Source organism: Heterodontus francisci, chromosome 2 (assembly GCF_036365525.1).
Source record: "Heterodontus francisci isolate sHetFra1 chromosome 2, sHetFra1.hap1, whole genome shotgun sequence".
Taxonomy (NCBI): domain Eukaryota; kingdom Metazoa; phylum Chordata; class Chondrichthyes; order Heterodontiformes; family Heterodontidae; genus Heterodontus; species Heterodontus francisci.
The window spans coordinates 105,367,266-105,387,244 of NC_090372.1; the positions used below are offsets into that span (position 1 = coordinate 105,367,266).

Sequence of the window (19,979 nt, forward strand, 5' to 3'; positions counted from 1 at the left end):
TCGAACGCCTGGTAATGGTTGATGGGGAAAAGCCTCTCTTTGGATCTCTTGAAAACTTGTTAAGATCTGACAGGACACTCCTTTTCACACTCTTTTTCTCTAATTTCAGTGGCTTTTCATGGCCTCCCTCTAAAAATCAAGAAGGAACCGCAGAGTCCCTGTTCTGAGCTGAGCACTGCCTGTAGCCATGAGCAACCTTTCAAGTTCAGTTATGGGGAAAAGTGCCTGTATAATGTCAGGTAAGATAATTCATTAAGAATCTTTGGTGAGTCTACTGGTATTCCTGACTGTTAAATGTGACTTTTTTTTTTCTGAAAGCTAAAATATTTCCTTTTATACTTCTCTGTTTGCAGTAACAGAAACTGCTGCTTGTTATTGTGCATTTAAGTGTAGAAATGTTTTTAGTGTACAGTCCTGTTCTCTCCATTATTATCCTGGTGTGATCATTGCCTATATCTGTTATAGAGTAGCTTGGTAAGAGTGTTTGCTATTATAGTCTGAAATCAGAATACATTGTACAGCCAGGTTTATATTGCCATACACTGCAAATACCACTTTCATCGCGTGCTCATCTTGGCACAAAAGTGGCAGCTTAAATAGATTTAAAGTAGGTGAACTGAAGGTGGACTGTAGTCTTCCTGTTACATCCATGGATTTAGCAGAGTTTTAATGATTGTCCTGGCATAAAAATCTTCTTTGTTTGCCATCCGTCATTAAGGCCTTTTTAGCAACTTGCAAGAAGCTATTGCACACAAACTGCTAGAAAAAAAAATGCACCGTTCTGCTCGTTCAAATAATATATTCTAAGTTTGTCTTCAAGGGAAAACCAAACATATTACTTAAGATTTAATTAAGTGGGGGGGGGGGGAGGAATTCATGTGAGTGCTCCTGATGAGGACTTGTGCACCACACACTTGAACATCTTAGAAGTTTAAAAATATCCGGTGCAAATTTCCGATCATAGTGCCTGTTTTTGGGTGCTACGAGTGACCTTAGAGACCCAAAATGGTGTCTTGTGTGTGCATGCACACACTTCTGGTATGAGTTGTAACAGATGCCATATTGGGGAAGGCGTTAGCCGAGCAGCAGCAGGAGGAGAAAGAGGAAGGGAGGAGGCAACTTTGACAGTCCCTTTCTGGTCATGTTATCTGTGGACAAATCATCTGACTGTGATACCAAATTTATAAATCAAAGCATGCCATATACCAATCTTCTCAGGATTTCTTACTCAATTTTGTTAATTTGATCAGTCAATGCAAAGAGCAAACTTTTAGATGCTTCGGGAGTTGAAACTTAAGGGCCCTGAAAATCCACAGGTTTTCTGGCACACTGTGGGAGTATGATGGGAAGCTGGTATACATTGGACCGAATTCGATTGGAAGTGGAGGAGTGGGGTTGATCGGATGGAGGAAAAACGGGGGAGAGGGAGTCAGTCGAGTGGCCTGCCGATCCCGGAGGAAGGTCAGGGACATGAGAGGAGAAAATCAAAGGCCTCATGGGGGGATTGTAGGCCTGGAGAGGGGTTATTGGATGCCTCGGTGGGGGGTACTGGAGTTTGGAGGCCTCATGGTGGGATCTGAGGATGAGGAGGGCAGGTCGGTGGTAGGGTGCCCAATTGTGGAGGTTCCTCAGGCAAGCACCTGGATCCAGGGGATAGGTGATAAAGGCACTTAACTCCTGAATCAGCCAAGTTCTAGCTTCAGTGAAGCTGCCAGGTTTCCCGATGCTCAGGAAACTCAGCCACAGCAGTTATAGTTGAAAACCTGAGTACAGTGAGGTTCACAGCCTCATTATCATATATAAAGCTCCAGCCCGCCTCCTTGAAGCGGATTGACTGCCCATCTACCTTCTAGCCTCAGATAAAGCCAGAAATGGGCAGGTTTGGGCCAGATTTCTCAGACTTTAACACAACCACCCTGCCCTCCTCCACTCCCCCCACCACCCATCCAACCCACTTGTTTTTTTTCAGTTAAAATTCCACCTGATATCTCTGTCTGCCCCAACAGGAACACTGTGATTAAAAGGAGCATGGCCTGGTGCAGGGACTTGCACGTCCAGGCCTCAGATTGATCTGGCAATACAGTATTGGCTAGTAAGCCAAGAATAAAGAAGTGTGCTAATCCCAGCAAGGCAGATGTGAGGCCCACCTTGTCGGTCCATTGTACCTTATAGCTGTAGCCTGTACCCAAAAGATGTTTGCCACTCCAATGATTACAAAGGGAGCTGATGGAGTGCTGCAATTTTCTTTCTGGGGTGGCGCCTAACCTCCTCTCCAGAGCAACCTGGCTTTGGTCTTGATTTCTGGCCTAGTGGAATGGGCAGACAACCAAGACATGCACCTGGACAGGGCTATGCAAACCAAGAAGCCCTCCTTGTCCCTGGATACTCTGACAGCATTAGCAGGGATGCTCCCAGTATATTTTTGGAGTTGAGTTTTATTTGCTGGGATGGTACTAAAATATGTACATTACTAACAATGTACTGTTGGCCAGCATGTGTAGATAAAATTATTAGACAATGCATAGTTAACATTTCTAATGGATTTCTCCAATATTACAGGAAGTAAGTCTGACAGCACAGCTTTTTATTAGAACTATAATCCTTATGCAGAGTAGCAGTTGCAAGGCCTTACATTTTTTTGTTCTGTTCTGAAGAAGGGTCACTGACCTGAAACGTTAACTCTGCTTCTCTCTCCACAGATGCTGCCAGATCTGCTGAGTATTTCCAGCATTTCTTGTTTTTATTTCAGATTTCCAGCATCCGCAGTATTTTGCTTTTGCTTACATTTTTTTTCTCTGCCTACCTACCTCATGTTGCATTCGTGTCAATTGTAGATGACACAGTTCTTAGTATATTTGACTTTTGTTTGCCCTTAAAGTAATAATTGCTGTCAGAACCACTCCCTCTCCCTTAAAAATTGCCAGGCATTTTAAATCCTAGTTGCAAACAATTGCAGCTGAGCTGAGTATTGTTTGATATAGTTGCAGGTGAAGGATTTGAGCTCAGAGTTAATCTTGGGTAATGCAAGCTTGTACAGTAACTTGGTTTAATTGGTTCTAGTAGGTTTTTCACCATCCTGTGACATAATTAAAGTGAATCTTGCCATCATACTCTTTTTAAGATGTGGCAGGAGAGCTCATGAAGAAGTCAAATGGTCTTTCACATTGTGAACTCTCAACTCACAATTGATACTGCTATCATAAGTAAACACACCTCTATGTCTTCCTGATATCAGCAAGCATTCAACTTTTCCTGGGTCTCCCAAACTGACACTGGTACTCAGAACACCCTGATTGACTTTGTCAACACTCTGAATTTCAGGGCATCAAACAGAAGTCTGCTGGTGCAAGGGATGATCTTAATATCAGATTTTCAGGCAGGCATACTTGGTGTGAGTGCATTCCTTTTAAATGCTTAAAATGGACTGGCACATAAGAGGAACAGCAGATTTCATTTCAGGAGTTGTCCTGTAAGGGAATTGGTTCCACCTTATGTCTAAGTATGTCTAACCGAGAGCCCAAACAACGATAAAATTATCTTTTGGCATTACTGGTCTCCAGACAGTGGCACGGAGGAAAACACAATTTGTCCGTTTTATCTCTTGTTTTATTTGTGGGCTTGTTTGTGTTTCTCTAGTGCCTACGATCAGAAGCCACCTGCAGGATTGAAACCCTCTAACCCGCCAACCCCATCCAGTACACCAGTATCCCCCTTGCATCATGGGTCACCTAATCCTGCAGCAACTCCCAAACCGGACAGAAGTTTTCCAGCTCATCTGCCTACTACCCAGCCCATTCCAGAGAATGCCTACTCAATGGATCCTAGGTCAGCAAGTACACTTAGTCATTTCCTATATTGATTTAGATATGATGAGTTTCCTGATTCCATCCATGAGTATCTTCTAAACTCAGCCTGAGACTGGTAAAACCAGGCAAGAGTGAACCATTAGCCTGGTTTACACCTAGCCTGATCTTCCTTTTCATTGACGTTAGCCAACAGGAATTCTATCTTAATTACTTGTCTTTTTGTGCGAGCATCATCACATATTGACGTGGAGTGGTTTCTGTCTCATTAAAAGCTGCTACTAGTACAAAAGTTAATGAACCCAAAACTGGTGTGGATATATCTAGAAATAATGGGAGTGAAATTGGTCTTGGACAGCAGTACAACATGGGCGATGGTGAACTGATAGCTTGTTTTACATCCTGAGCATTTTCTTTTTCACTAACGTCAATGAAAAGGAAGATCAGGCTAGGTGTAAAACAGGCTAATGATTCACTATTGCCTGTTTGTGCTACCGCCCAAGACCAGTTTCAGCCTCAGTCTGTTCAGATCGTTGGTAAGTTCATTGCCTAGCATCCGTTTTTAAAAATATGTAGCATTCCTGTCCACTGTCATATTATATTATACTAGTTCTCACATATATGTGTGAATAATGGATGTATGAGAATGATTACAAGGCAGTAATCTAATCAAGGAGTTCAGGTTGGTGTCAAAAACTGAGAAGGCAAAGCTGGAGCTGTTTATAACTCACCTCAATCCCCGAGAATATATTACAACCTTGAATGATTCTATGGTACCTGTTATTTTTTAAATCTTCTATAAGGGTAGCTTTTTCAGACTCCCAATAAGTGCTCCTGGGTGAGAGGCTCTGTGCAGGGTGTGCAGTTTTATGAAATCTACCCTATAATGGCTTCAATGTGTTTTGGGTACTCGTTCATCCTGGCAGTAGCTCTCAATGTCAGCACTGTCAAGTCTGCTCTTGTGTCATTGATATGTGATAACACTGATGCTGAACAATTAATGACTATGATGTAATTACCAGGTCTTTATTAAGCCATAACTAGCAGTTTATTATTGAGGGCCTGTTCACCCATATACTTAAGAATGTAAGAAAATTTGGAGTGAGGAAAGGCTATTTGGCCCATCAAATCAGATGCATCCAAAATCCACATGTAATTAGTCTGTCATGGGCTAACATCAATTTCCTTTACCTACGTGGTTGAAAAATTAAGCACTGCTTTTGAAATCTCATTAATTCAGTATCCCTTCTCATACATGTGTAAATCATTTTTAAAAAAACGATCCATAGTTACTTCAGAGTTCAATAAAATGGTTGAGTCACTTGAGCTTCCACTATGTCTCCGAAGGTAGGGATCCACATGTAGTATTGCAGGAGCAAATCTATTGCCTACGAGTTTGTGGCTTTGCCGACCAATTTGTGGCATCATACATTTGGGTATTACCACACCATACTCTCTAAGAAATTAATTTCTCCATTAAAAAAGCAATTTTAGTTTTTTAAATCTTACAGGAAATGAATGCTATATCATCGAGGGTTATAGTACCTTTCTTCTGCTCTTATAGGTGTACATTTAAAGACCGACTTATTCTATCATGGAATGTGAGAATTGATCTTGAGAAGGTGGTGGTGAGCCGCCACCTTGAACCACTGCAGTGCTGTTAGAGAGGAAGTTCCAGGTTTTTGATCCAGCAACAGTGAAGGGACGACTATATATTTCCAAGTCAGGATGATGTGTGGCTTGGAGGGGAACTTGCAGGTGGAACTTCCTCCCATGCATCTGCTGCCCTTGTCCTTCTAGTTGGTTGAGGTTGCGGGTTTGGAAGGTGCTGTTGAAGGAGGCGTGGTGAGTTGCTGCAGTGCATCTTGTAGATGGTACACACTGCTGCCACTGTGCGTTGGTGAAGAAAGTGAATGTTGAAGGTGGTGGATGGGGTTCCGATTAAGCGGGCTGCTTTTTCCTTGATGGTGTCGAGCTTCTTGAGTGTTGTTGATGCACATATACAAAAGCACTATAGGTTTTTATTGTTGTTAAAAAAAGGAAGTACACCCTTCTGCTATTGTGACTCAGTTAAAATCTTGTTTTTGTTGCAGTGTCTCAAACTAAACCCCTGATTTTAGCTTTAGCTTACATCTTGTGTTCTCCAGTGTAACGGGATATTTACTGTGGTGCTCACTTTTTAGAATATGTAGCAATGCTGGGTTGCTGAGAATTATGATAAGAGTATACTTCAGTTTTCACTAAACTTTCTTGCTTTATATTACTTGCAGATTCCGGCGCCAGCTCTCCGAGCCATGCCATTCGTTCGCACCTCCTCATGGACTGCCCAGGGAAGGTCGTCCGATGTACCAGAGGCAGTTGTCTGAACCCAACATCCCCTTCCCCCCTCAGGGCTTCAAACAGGAATATCATGATCCAGTCTATGAACATGCCACCATGATTAGTGGTCCAACAAACCAGAGTTTTCCGCAGCCCATGATGATTAAGCAAGAACCACGGGATTATGCGTATGATTCAGGTTAGTGGTGTTGAAGTACAAATGCACAAAACAGGATCCAGGATAGCAGCATCAATGAGAGGAAAAGTCTTTAGCTGCAGTTTATTGAATAACTGGCTTCTACTATTACACTGAAGGGACTGCTACCGGTCATTTTCAGCCCCAGTGGAGCCTCAGCCTGAATCCATTATCTGATGTGTTAGCATTAGAAAAATGCTTTGGGCTCACATTTCCATCGTTCCCTGTATGGAAATGGCTGTAGAAATTGTGGTTATTAAAGATAAATCCATCCATCACCAGGGCTGGTCGCTTTGCCAGTGTTGTGGTGCTGCTTGGAGGAATGTCCAACCCTGAGCTGTTTTCTCCCAATCTTTTATCTTCAATAAATGTTGTCTTTGCTTAAAGGATATTACTCACAGTCAACACCTCACTAAAAGGAATAATAAGATCCCAAACAAAAGCCTTGTGTCTTTTTCATGAGTGCTTAATTTTAGTCAAAGTCTGCATATATTTATATATGTACAAATTCATTAATTCATCCATCAATCTTGGATATGGTGCACATCGTCACATAGTATCTGCAACACCTCTGTATAACACTTTTCTCTGTCATATTTATTCGTCAAACAAAAAAAGCTAGTTGTTAATTCACCTCTGCAGAAATAAGAAACTGCATTTACCTGGATTTACTTATTTGAAACAGTGACCTTAAAGACACAGACCAGTTAAATAGTGGCAAGAAAGGAAGAAAGAAATTGCATTTATATAGCCCCTTTCACAACTGTCAAGTGTCCCAAAGAGCTTCACAGCTAATGAACTACTTTGTTGAAGTGGAGTCACTGATGTAACTTAGGGAAATGCAGCAACCAATATGTGCACATCAAGATCCCACAAACAGCAATGAGTTGTGACATAATAGTCTCTTTTTGGGGTCTTAGTTGGTTAAACATTGCCACACACCTGGGAAACACCTGGGGAACTCTGCTTCTCTTTCCACAGATGCTGCCAGACCTGCTGAGTGGTTCCAGCATTTCTTGTTTTTATTTCAGATTTCCAGCATCTGCAGTATTTTGCTTTTATATACCTGGGAAACACCACTGCTCTTCTCCTAATAATGCAGGGATCTTTTATGTCCTTCTGAGAAACATTGGGCCTCGGTTAACTTATCGTCCGAAAGACAGGAGCTCTGATTGTGCAGCACTCCCTCAGTACGACAGTGAATGAAGTGTTAGCCTCGATTATGTGCTCAATTTTTTGGAGTGGGGCTTGAACCCATTCCTTCCTGATTCAGAGAGAAATTACAACCACTGAGCCAAGACTGGCACTATTAATTCAGATCATTACCTGGTTTTTTTCTCAATTTGCAAGTCATTTTTCTCTGGTGTGCAGCTGATATGTACTGTTGGTGCACAATTGGCCCGACACTTTAATTATATATATTTTTTACAATGCTGCAAAATGTTTGAGTATTGACAAAAGCGAACATTGATTTGATTCATTGGTATAATTCTTGAAAACTTGTGCCCAGATCATTATATTAAATGAGCAATTATATAAATGTGCAAGGTTTCTCATCAGATGCACAATTTAATAAAAATTTGCTCTTTTGTTGTACAATTTGATTGTTCTGTGCGATTCCCAAATCACTTCTGTCATTGATCCAGACAGCATCTTTCCATTAGTTGCTATACTCCCTGCTAATGTCTTTTCATTGGTCATTGCTAATGCAATACCTATCATCTTACGGCTATGTTTGATCCCATAATTAGCAGCAGCCACTCCTGTGCTAATTGCATGTTTAAACTGCCTGTTCTTAGCCCGAATGCCATCCCTGCAACTCCCTGTGCTATATCTTGACCTGGGGTCTCAGGTTGAGCCTCACCCCCAACATGCATTTTTCCTGTCTGAGGTGCACTGCAGCCACATGGGGCCCCTCAATAACCTGTACCTCGGCTCCAACTTGTATCTTTCCTTTGAACACAACATACTGTTACGGCCACGTGGTGAGGCGTTTGGGTGGTTCCCACTGTTCAATCCCAACTGACTGCAACAAGTGTTTTTTGTTATTAGGGTTTAACCCCTTTGTGTTTTATTTGTCAAAAAGCAGACAGCGAAAGGTTTTCTTGCAGATTTAAAACATAAAATCAATTATTTATTGATCAATATGCCTTTACCCAAAATTGTCGTAACCGCATCCACTCATGCATATTCGCTCGCATGTGCGCATGCGCGCACACGCACACACACAAAGCAGAGACATATAGAGAGGAAAGGAAGTAGCGGTTGTAAGTGGGGGTAGGTTTCAGGGGTCATGGCAAACCTGTTGAATTCTCTCAGAAGTCAAATTCTCATTGTTTGCACTCTGAGGTGTCTCTCTTGGTTGAAAGTTCAGTTGAAGACAGTGGGTCACTTCTAATTCACTGCTGTATAAGTATAGATGTAGAATTCTACAGCAGGGTGTGTCCCTTCTTGCTTGTTGGATTTTCTCCCAGCCCCTTAGCTAGAAAAGCTGTTTGTAGATACTTCTTTCTGGCTGTCTGTCTGTCTCTCTCTCTTCGAGGGCTGCCTCTTAAGGTATAAGTTTGTCACATCTTGCTTCTGCTGGGAGACGGATCTCCCTCCCTGTGATGACCAACAATGGCCTAGGATGTGGCTATTTCACACCTCCTTTGTTTCAGAAGAATCCATTCAATTCAAAAGTGCCTCTTGTTGGGTTCAGTTGATCCCTCTCAATTTAATTTGGCATCCTTTGCTCTAAACAGACAATATGACCATGTTCGAATACACATGTGGACATCTTTTGCAGCATTGCCCATTATTTGAAATGTAAAGACAATTTTTATAACTCTTCCGTTTGAATCTTTTTTTTGTTATCGTTGCACTTCTCGTAAGTGTGACAATACCCACACACCCACATCTGACTCATTCCTAATCTGTCATCTGGCTTCATCTTCACCCTCCCTATATCTTCCCCATACAGACCACACCCACATGTGACCCAATCTTATGAATCAAACACCCAAACCCATCCTGATTATTCTGGTCAACACTTACATTTAGGAAGAATTACCATCTTTCAATAAAAGGATGGGAGCCTTGCTTAAAATCTCAATCCATTCTGGTGCAACACTGCAAATGACACTGAATTTTATTATCAAATGTATTGGCTGCACTTGGTGTGCTGTACTCTGTATTAGCATAAAAAGAAAATCAATGGCCAAATTTAAAAGTGAATATATCTAAGCATTATGGCTAATAGTGATTGAACAAACTCAGGAAGAAAAAATAGATCAAATAGGGCTCAGTATATATTTGCAGCCGAGTTTTCAAGATAATTGGACTACAAAGAGAATCAAATCTGACATTAACTTTAGTGTCAGCCTCTTTGGTAACCCTTCATTTTTTCCAGGAATATATTGTTTCAGTGCCGAGAAGTGCTTTGTACATCTATTTGTACATTGGCGAATCTATTCATGTGGTGTACCTTCAGGATTGGTAGTGCAACAAAAATATATATTTGTGTGTCAGTTTAAGTGGTCAAAAGTCACTGAATTTCAGCAGCAGTCAAGAGCATTCCCAGTTCAGCACATGTCAATAATATAATCTGGATTTATTCTCCTATTACAGTGTTATGAGGTCAAATGGACTCTGGCTGTCTTCCTAAGCCAGTAATGGAAGGCTGAAGCCACATTAGACCGATCACGTCAACTTTACTCAAGAGTGATTGATTCAGTCTATCCCCCTGGGGCCTCTGCACATAAGCTGAACTCAGGCATGAATGGAACTAAGCAGCATTGAGTTTCATTCATAAAATGGAGGGAAAGGAAAGTCTAGAATTCTCAGTTAGACTGGGCAGGGTGTACAATTCCAGCAGCTGCTTCCTTTGCCAGATTACTTGATATGATCCTCACTGCAACAGGCAAGCCCAGTGTAAACTGACACCATTCTTCTGCCTTTGTGCACAATTAATGTCTAGCGAATGGGGATGTCCCATTCACATTGTGCAGAGATAACAGGAGCTGACTGGTCTGAATTCCATTTAAATACTTCTTCCAGCCACACACCATTGTGAGCAGGTTTCAAGTTTCTGACGCAAGCCACATAAAGGGACCAAGAGCAGCCCCACATGGCAATGCAGAGAATTCATTTCCAAGGTCACCATGAAGTAGTTAGCAACCTCTTTTCTGGCAACCAAATTTCTGATATTTGCTTTTGCTTTTCCCTTCTCCACATTAAACTGGCCAGCCCACTTTTCTTCCCAATCCTCTGAAAAAAAAACTTATTGTATTTTGTAGGCCAAAAAGTGATAAAAAAATGAAGCTGTTCCTCTTTCCCCTTGATTTGCATATATTTTCAAATTTTTGAATGCCAGTCCATAGCTGCTACTTATTCAGTCAGACTGTATCTGACAAATATTGTGGGGAACAACCCGGTAAATTAATTTCTTCCTAAAAGAGAGATTTTAAAATGATTTAGATGGGAGACCTAACAGGCGTGATGGGGCAAACAATTTGGATTAAAAGTACCAAGGATTTGTACCAAATATTGTTAGAATGAAGGTACTTGTGTCCCAATGCTCAGTTACAGTTTCACCATATGGAAGAGATTGGGTTCAGGTTGCCAGTTCATAGTATGTAGTGTAGAGAAACTTGACAGAAAATAAAATAGATCAGGTAGCTCATCTGAACATGGGTAAGTATGTTGGGAATAGGTACCACAGTATGAGCAGGTTTAAGATTTAACTAGAAAGGGAAACGGTGTTTTTTTTTGTAATCAGTATTAGATTGGATAGGTTAATGAAGAAAAAGGAGATGACGGGTTATGGGAACAAGGTGATTAGGACAGTTTGAGCATGTGGTTGGTAAATGCTGACACTGACTGGTTGGGCAAAATGGCCTGTTTCGTTGTTCTGACTTCTATATGTTTCTATGAAAATGAAATGGGACTAGAAAATACCTATTCAGTGGAAATTGGGCCTGAATTGAACTCAGAGATTTTAATTTTGTCTCAATTGCATATTGGAATGTTTTACATGGCAAAAGCAATACAGGCGAAGTAAAGGCCAGAGAAAACCGCAACAGTCGCAGTTGAATAGGTACAAGTAATGAGCTGATTGAGTTCGCTCAGAGATTCAATTAAAGTGGTTCTAAATCATATAAACACAGGTTATGTATAAAAACCACATTAGAAAAGCCAGAATTTTAATTCAATGGAGTACAACTTAATTTTGAAAAAGTCCTGTGGTTGTAGGACCAGGCCTGAAGTCGAAAACTATTCTGCACCATGACATTTACCAATGTGGATATTGATGCTTGCAAATGAAGTGTGAAGTGTTCAGCTGTTGTAAAAGGATAAAGTGCTAGGGAGCAACACCAACTAGATTCTTCCTCCTCATCCTGTCAGCAATTTGGATCTCTCTGTCAAAATCTATGAGACCAATCCAAAATTTCTTTGCGATTTGATAGCATATTTTTGAGATCATTTGATGGGCAACTGCAGGAATGAAGAAACCCATGGATCACTTCTTCCCCATGTTGTGCTGCAGTGGGTTGAATTCTACTGATAGACATGCCATAGATTATGAAATCCCGTCATGTCACTTGATTTTCAATGACTGATATTTTCTTGACAACATGTGATGGTCTGCAGCACAAGGAAAAAATGATAGGCATGAACATGACATTTTCATGTTACATTTGCAGCAGGTTTATTTAGGGTAGATGGTCTCTTTCTTTACCATCAAGGGGAAAGAAAGATACACAGCAGAAAATAAGGCAGGAGAATTTTTACAAGTGCTAAATCAGTGAGCTCAAATAATATATTAGATTATTGAACTGATGTGAAGCCATTTTATCGGGGCGGGGGGGGGGGGGGGGGTGGTGGGGTGGGGGGAAACTGATATGTAGGGGATAACTTTCAACTTTGGCGATGGTGGGAAAACTGCCAGAATTGATTTTAATGGGAAGGAATCTTGTGGTGACCGATTTGATACTGCTAGTTTTCTAGCCCTGCCAAAGTTGAAAGTTACTCCCATAGTCTCATAAAGTCAAAAGTGGTTAATCAGCTGCCTCTGTTGTAATTCACTGCAGAGGATTTTGGTCCAACGCCTTTTCTAAAGTTCTGGCGAATAGAATGATTCCATTTTAATTTTCCACACGGTTCTTCTGTAATCATAGAATCACAGAAATTATAGCACAGAAGGAGGTCCTTCAACATATTGGGGAAGAAAGCCAACGTTCAGCTGTAAAACTGGCAAAACAATTACAGATTTAGCACTTGATCTGTGTGTCCATTTGGGTTACTGCAAAATTTATCAGGATCTTTTTGTAGATTGCTGCAACCAGTGCAGGCCTCATTTTAATATTGAAATGAGAGCCCTACTCACAATTCAGGACCTGATTGTGAAATTAGTTAAAACTGGTTGTTGCGAGAGCAGCCTAACCAATGGCTGGAGCTTGAGGGTATGGAACTCTGTCACCCAGTTGAACGCAGACCCCATCACTAATTAGGGGCAAGGTCACCTGCTTTGACAGGGAGAGCCACAGGAAGCGACAAGGGAGGATCGGTGGCGCCTGCCTTCATAAAGGCCTAGAAAATTTGAGCAGCTTCATGCTACTCTGCTGAGGAGAGGCCCAGGAAGAGTCTGATGAACAAGTTCATTTTGCTTAGCTCCCAAAGAGGCCAAGGCTTTTTATTCAAATTAATCAGACCACTTAAAATAATTAGATTTGCCTTTTAAACATTTGGGGCCTTTGCCTCAGCAGACTTTGTTGCAGCTCTCTGCAGGTGAGGATTCCATTTGAGGCCTACCAAGGGCCTGGGAGGAATTCCTAGGATAGCCCAGGAAGTCAGACATGCCACCTTGACGTGTAACGAGCAGGGGCAGAAGACTCACCCATGACCTCCGCCCCACAGAAATTTTTTGTAAGTGCACAAATGGGGCAGAATCCCAGAGGAACTGGGACCTGTCCCATTTTCCAGTCCCTGCCAAAACAGCAAGCCAATTATGGGCGGCACAGTGGCGCAGTGGTTAGCACCGCAGCCTCATAGCTCCAGGGACCCGGGTTCGATTCCGGGTACTGCCTGTGTGGAGTTTGCAAGTTCTCCCTGTGTCTGCGTGGGTTTTCTCCGGGTGCTCCGGTTTCCTCCCACAAGCCAAAAGACTTGCAGGTTGATAGGTAAATTGGCCATTATAAATTGTCACTAGTATAGGTAGGTGGTAGGGAAATATAGGGATAGGTGGGGATATTTGGTAGGAATATGGGATTAGTGTAGGATTAGTATAAATGGGTGGTGGATGTTCGGCACAGACTCGGTGGGCCGAAGGGCCTGTTTCAGTGCTGTATCTCTAATCTAATCTAATCTAATCATGTCTTGCCCCCAAATTAGAATTTTGAGTTCTTATTGTTTAGAATAGGCTTCCTTTTGTTGTTCATTTTCCCACATTATAATATTTCACATCTCTCTGCATTGAACTCAATCTGCCACTATTCTCCCACATGGCCTTTGTCTTTGTACTATCTGTTGTATTCTTCCTCACAGTATGCCACATCCCTAATTTGGTATAATTAGCAAATTTTGGTATCAATCTTTTTGGTTCTATGATCGTGTGAATTAATTAAATGGAGGGTCCAGCACAAATCTCTGGAGCAAGCCATTATCCATATTAGGCCATCCTTTTAGCTTTAATCTCTATTCATGCAGCTACTGTGCCTTTAATGTCATGGATCTTAATTTTCAAAAGACTTGTAACTGGCATTCATTTGAGTGGTTTTTGAACGTTCTTCATATTGTCTTTATCTATGCATTCTCTGATTTACTCAAAATATTCAACCAGGTTATTTGTTTGACCTGCCCTTTACAGCACCATGCTGACTGTCCCTGATTATCCCATGCCTTTTGAGGTGTTCAATAATTTCTTCCTGTATTATGAACGCTAAAGGGGTTATTTTACAAAAATGCAATCCCAATGGGGAACTTGTCCCATTGGGACTCAATATAAGAAATGCGGGATGCATCCTCATGATTTTCTGTCTATTTAAATTCATTGGTGAAAAATCCAGCCCAACATCCCCTCAGATGACAGCAGTCTTAAGATCCATAGCACACATTGGGCAGGAGTCTCCTCCATACCCTTCACCTCAAGGAAGTGCCATCCAGTGACCCTGTTGCTCATGGCCTCCTGTCTTGCTATCTCCCACCGAATGCTTCGAGGGCACCCTGGCACTCTCCAGTACCACCACCTCCACTGCTGTCAGAGTGTGGAGCTGGGTCACTCCACCTTCCATTCTGGCCATCTCCCCTGCATTATGGGCTCTCTACTCCTGCAGGATGGGAGGAGAATGATTCATCAGTAGGCTTCCCTCCTTCATCTCTTCCAGCATGACACACACGTGGGCTGATGTTCCCCTCAGTGATGTCCCCATCTGAATGTCACCCCATATGTGAGAGTGGCTGCGTCTGTGTTGGGACCGTTCACTTACTCTGACAACATGAAGGAGAATTATGGACATTCTGCAGGGTCAACTCATCTGCATTCTGGTGTTTAGGGGTTGGTGCCCAATGAGCCAAGTCCCACTGGCCACTCAGTTTACCAGACCGCAAGAGGTCATTGAACAGTTTTCTACACTGGACCCAGGTCCTTCTTGTAGGTCCCTGGCTGCTGACCTCTGTGGCCACCTCCATCCAGGCCCTCTTAGTCAGCTGGGCGGATTTTTCCTTCCTGAGGCCAGGAAGAACAACTCTCTGCTCTCTGATACTGCATCAATGAGTGCCTGCAGGGAGGCATCAGAGGAACGTGGTGCTGCCCGGGGATACATGCCCATGCCAACACAGGCCCTCTGATCTTCCTGGTGCTACATTACTGGTGCTGCCGCTTGCCTTTTAAAATTACCGTTAATGACCTATTCCCGTCTCCAGGATGCTTCCAGCACCTCCAATTGGGCGGCGGACTCGCCTCCATGCCAACTAACAAGATTCAATTTCAAAATAGCATTGCGTCGCTGACGCTGATGCAGGCGTGGGATCGGGACCTGGAAATGTTCCGAGTGTTGGATTCCCGACCCTGTAATGAAAATTCTGGCGGAAGTGTTTAAAACAGAAATTTTCAAAATTGAACTGATCGGCAGGAACAAGTACGAATTCAAATTATGGAGAGATGATTCGCTTTAAGGACTATTTTTATATATGTCTGGCTAGTTCATTAAATGGAACAGTGACATCCTGTGCCCCTGCCATACCCCATACACCCACACACATGCCCTTCCCACTGAGGTTGCACAAATAATCTAGAAACAAGTGGCATTTAGTGTTCAGTTGTTCAAGCAGTCTGAAAGCAGATTATAGGAACATAGTTAGCTCAAGGTTCCCCTTCCAACTCAACTTAAACTCGTATCACCCTTCCTTCATTGTCACTGTGTCAAAATTTTGGAACTCATTGCCTAACAACATTGTAGGAGCACCACACGAACTGTAGCAGCACAAGAAGGTGGCTCATTACCACTTTCTCAAGGCGACTAAGGATGGGCAATAAATACTGGTCTTGCCAGTGATGCCCACATCCCAAGAATGAATTTTAAAAATCAAGAGATGGTTTAACATTGAGTGGGGGTTCTTATTGGAACTGGTCAGAATACCCCCATATTAAACTAATTCTGTCTTTCAGATGTTGATTGATCTGCGGTTTTATTTTTCAGTAAAGTCAGCAAGGCTACACACCCGGTGTAGCTTGAAACGAACACAGAAAATTGAGAATGTCACAACTTGGACACACCAACCTCTGTGCCCAATTCTCTTATCAGTATTCCTTTCACGTGAGGCCCCATGCATAGTCTTGGTTTGTGTCAGAATGGGTACTGGATGTTTGGTGTTAGTATTCAATGGAGGAGATATTGCTGGTAGCTCTGGGACTTCCAAATGACAGAACTGACTAGTATGCTAACTTGCCTGCCTTTAGCCGGGTGAGTTTTTGCTGGTTCTGAGGTATTTTGCTGGTGACTACACTGGGGGAAAATAAACCTCTGAGATGTTACTTTGGCTTTGTTCATTCTTGATGCCAAGTTACTAAAATCATAAAACAAAAATAAATTGCACAAAGCAAAATTCAACGGCAAGAAATCTTCTTCTTCTTTGGCCTTCTTGTCTCGAGAGACAATGGGTAAGTGCCGAGAGGTGGTCAGCGGTTTGTGGAGCAGCGCCTGGAGTGGCTATAAAGGCCAATTCTAAAGTGAAAGACTCTTCCACGAGCGCTGCAGAGAAAATTGGCTGTCGGGGCTGTTACACAGTTGGCTCTCCCCTTGCGCTTCTGTCTTTTTTCCTGCCGACTGCTAAGTCTCTTCGACTCGCCACCCCGGCAAGAAATACAGACCAACATATATGGTACACATAGGTGTGCAAAGATGTTTTGCGAACATGCGGTTTGAGATCGTTGTTTGCTTTTTAATTGTAGCGAGCCACTAGTTGAAGGAACAAAAGTCAGTCAATAAAGGAAACCCTTAAGAAAGCAAATCAGTTACAGGAGGGTGGAAACAATGGACAGTTTGCAGAAGGTTAAACTTGCTAGATACCATCACTCTGTCTGCCTTTAAATCCCAAGAGTAAGGTCGCATTGGCCTAGATGCTGCTTTGGATTTTGGTTATTTGAGTCTCGATTTCAGAGCAATGTGGATTCTGTTTCTACTACAAACAAATGAATGCTTATGAAGCATGGGGAAATTTCCTCTGTTTGCTATTTGTAGTGAAATCCTATGAGTTCTTCATAAATGTAGAGGTTCAATATCCACAGGGTTCTTTAATCTTCCAAAATTCCTTTTGTATAAAATCTGTGGAAACCCCAGGGAAACCGTGTAAATGCCATTTGTCTGGAGTTTCTGTGACTCTTCTTTCAAAGTCATAGCAGCTGACCGGGCGTATGCCGTGGAAATTCAACCCCACGATGTTTACAACTTTGCTACAAGCAGCAAACAGGAGAAATATTCCCAATATGATTACACTTGGCCATCCATTAACTTGTATACAATTGCAAGGGTTAACCGTACAGAAAATAATTCTTGCAAATATTTTCAGCTTTGTAAAGTAACAGGATCCTGTTAGCTCTAAAGATGTCTCTAATGGATGATCTCAGTCATACCAAATGTATTGTAGTCAGCCAAATCATAAATTCATGAGAGGATTCTGGAATATTCCTCAAACCACTTCCACTCTGTAGATGCAGTCACTTAAATTTATTGTTGATCAGCAATGGTCCAATCGCTTGCTTTATGAACTGTAAGGGTTGATTCCCTGATGTCACATTTGGGAAGTGGCCTCTTGCCAGTAGCACATGAGACCCATAGAATCAGGGGATGAAAGATGGTAGGGGGAGTAGGCCTCTGCGAACTTGGCACTGAATTACCCATTCAATGGAAGGAACCATTTTGGCAGTTTTCGAGGCCAACTTCAAGCATGTGCTAGCTTCATCAGTGGCTACAAAATTAATTTTTTTTTATATAGTTGGGTCTGTGATGAGGCCCTTCTGCAACACAGCCTCAGATTTGCTGAGTGCCAGCTTAAAATGGGTGCAGCAAGGCTTCCAGGCTATTGTTCCTGCTCTCCATTACTTAAAGCTGGTTTGACCAATTTATGACACTTGGATTTTTCCTGCTGTTTTCAATGTGTCAAAATGAACTTCATATATTATAGGGCAAAATTGCTATTTCTGTACCTGAGGCTATTGGCTTGCTTTGGTGTAATGGATATAGGTCAGGGAGGAACACATGCCTGTAAGGGAGCTACCTGGTTTTCCATCCATGTTACATAATGGATGGACCTTCCTGACTCCCCTGTATCTGATAGCCCTGAGGTGCATCGTATATGCACTAGTCCTTGTGAGGTCTGGAATGCTTGATAGGTGCTCATGTGATGGGCCTGCGTGATGCTCCTCACTGTTGCCAGCTTCCTTAACTTTGGAAACCCAGGTACCAAGAGAAAGGAACATTTATTAACACAGGGAATGTGACCAATGGCTGTGCAGGTAGTAGCAAGGCCAGCATGGTGCCTTACAGAAGAGAGACAGATTTGGCTGGTTGTTAGTTGCTGATTGAGAGTTAGCAGCTGGAAAAATTAATGTTAAAGCCAATCTTAGCTGAGGTGGGAATGAAGCACAGAGCCACCAAACTTTCTCTCGCACATTTCCTCAATGGTCTTCACCCCAATTATCTGAGGGGGTGTACTCACAGATTGTCTGGGCTACGTCATATTAGACCTTTGAACCCAGCCAGTGTAGTTCTGATAACATATGCTTTTTTATTAGCAATAAAACATATGATGAATGCAAATCAGGCTTGTAATTCAAATGACAAAGTAAAAGCTGAGTATTGGAATATGACAACATGCAATTCAGAATCTTGTTAGCAGAATGTTGTTTCTGTTTGACGCTGTAATATTTAGAGCCTTGGTCTAAAACCTGTGCTATTTCAGTTCCTTTTTGTATCCTGCCATGACATTCACAATCAATCATCATAAAACAAAATAGAGACTATCCTCTCCTTTCTCTCTGCCTCTCTCTTTCTCTTGTGCTCCAAGTCCTTAAATGCACTTTCAATCCTTTTATATACCATTCCTTGAATAATAGAGCAAGCAGTCAATCAAAGGCTGCTCTATAAGGGGCCACAAGTATATATATGAGACTAATGCTGAATTAAACCACCCGCTTATTCAACTTTTTTCGATTCCTCACCAGCAGTTTTAGTCTTTCACCAATTGCAACTGCATCCTGCATATGATCTCATTTCTTGCAGGGTCATTGGATAGCAATCAAGAGTGGGAAGCCAGATGACATTTTTCCCTTTCTAGTTCAGAAATCATGAGAGCAACTGTGGTGAGCCATCATCATGCTGGATAACATCAACTAAATCAGCACAGGCCAGGGATTGAATCTCGGACCTTTGAGATCTGTATGGGAAAAGGTTACACCAGGTGGTACATAGGGGAGCTGATGCATTCAAAAAACATTAAAACAGGTCTTTTTCCCAAGCATTATTCCCACCTCAAAAGACTATTATTTTGCAAAAGCTCATCGATAACCACTCTGTCCTCTCTGATTAGCACTCTATATCAAACACCTTTCTCTGTAAGGTTCTCAAAACATATTGTGCTCATCGAGGAGTACAATCATCAACAAAGTCAATAGAATGCATAGCTATAGTTCTGATCAAACTGCGAAGCTCAGGTCAGACCACGCCTTGAGTTATGTTTCCAGTTCTGGCCGTTGAGATAGAGGGAGACATTCAAATGCTACAGGCTGTGCACAGAAGAACTACAAGGCTGATCTTTAGTTTAGTTTAGAGATACAGCACTGAAACAGGCCCTTCGGCCCACCGAGTCTGTGCCGACCATCAACCACCCATTTATACTAATCCTACACTAATTCCATATTCCTACCACATCCCCACCTGTCCCTATATTTTCCCTACCACCTACCTATACTAGGGGCAATTTCTAATGGCCAATTTACCTATCAACCTTTAGTATTGAAGGTTTGAGTTATGAGGAAAGACTTCAGAAAATCAGGCCTTTTGGCCTCGAAAGGTGGGGAGGTATCGGAGAGGATCTTACAGAGGTATAAAAAGATACACCTGGAAAATTATTTTAAACAAATTTGTGAGAATTGTCTAGTTCAAACCGGTAAAAGGCAAGTTGAA

The 19,979-nt window shown here is 42.1% G+C and overlaps 1 protein-coding gene across 2 annotated transcripts in view; it reads left to right on the plus strand.

Moving 5' to 3' along the window:
* etv1 (ETS variant transcription factor 1) overlaps positions 1 to 19,979 on the plus strand; it is a 134,573-nt gene that overhangs the window by 61,108 nt on the left and 53,486 nt on the right. Inside the window, exons 6-8 of one of the 2 annotated variants that reach the window (XM_068051163.1) lie at positions 110 to 239; positions 3,637 to 3,825; positions 6,074 to 6,321. In XM_068051163.1, the coding sequence (XP_067907264.1) occupies positions 110 to 239; positions 3,637 to 3,825; positions 6,074 to 6,321 (567 nt within the window). The remainder of the gene's footprint in view (positions 1 to 109; positions 240 to 3,636; positions 3,826 to 6,073; positions 6,322 to 19,979) is intronic. The other variant, XM_068051173.1, reaches the window with a different exon arrangement.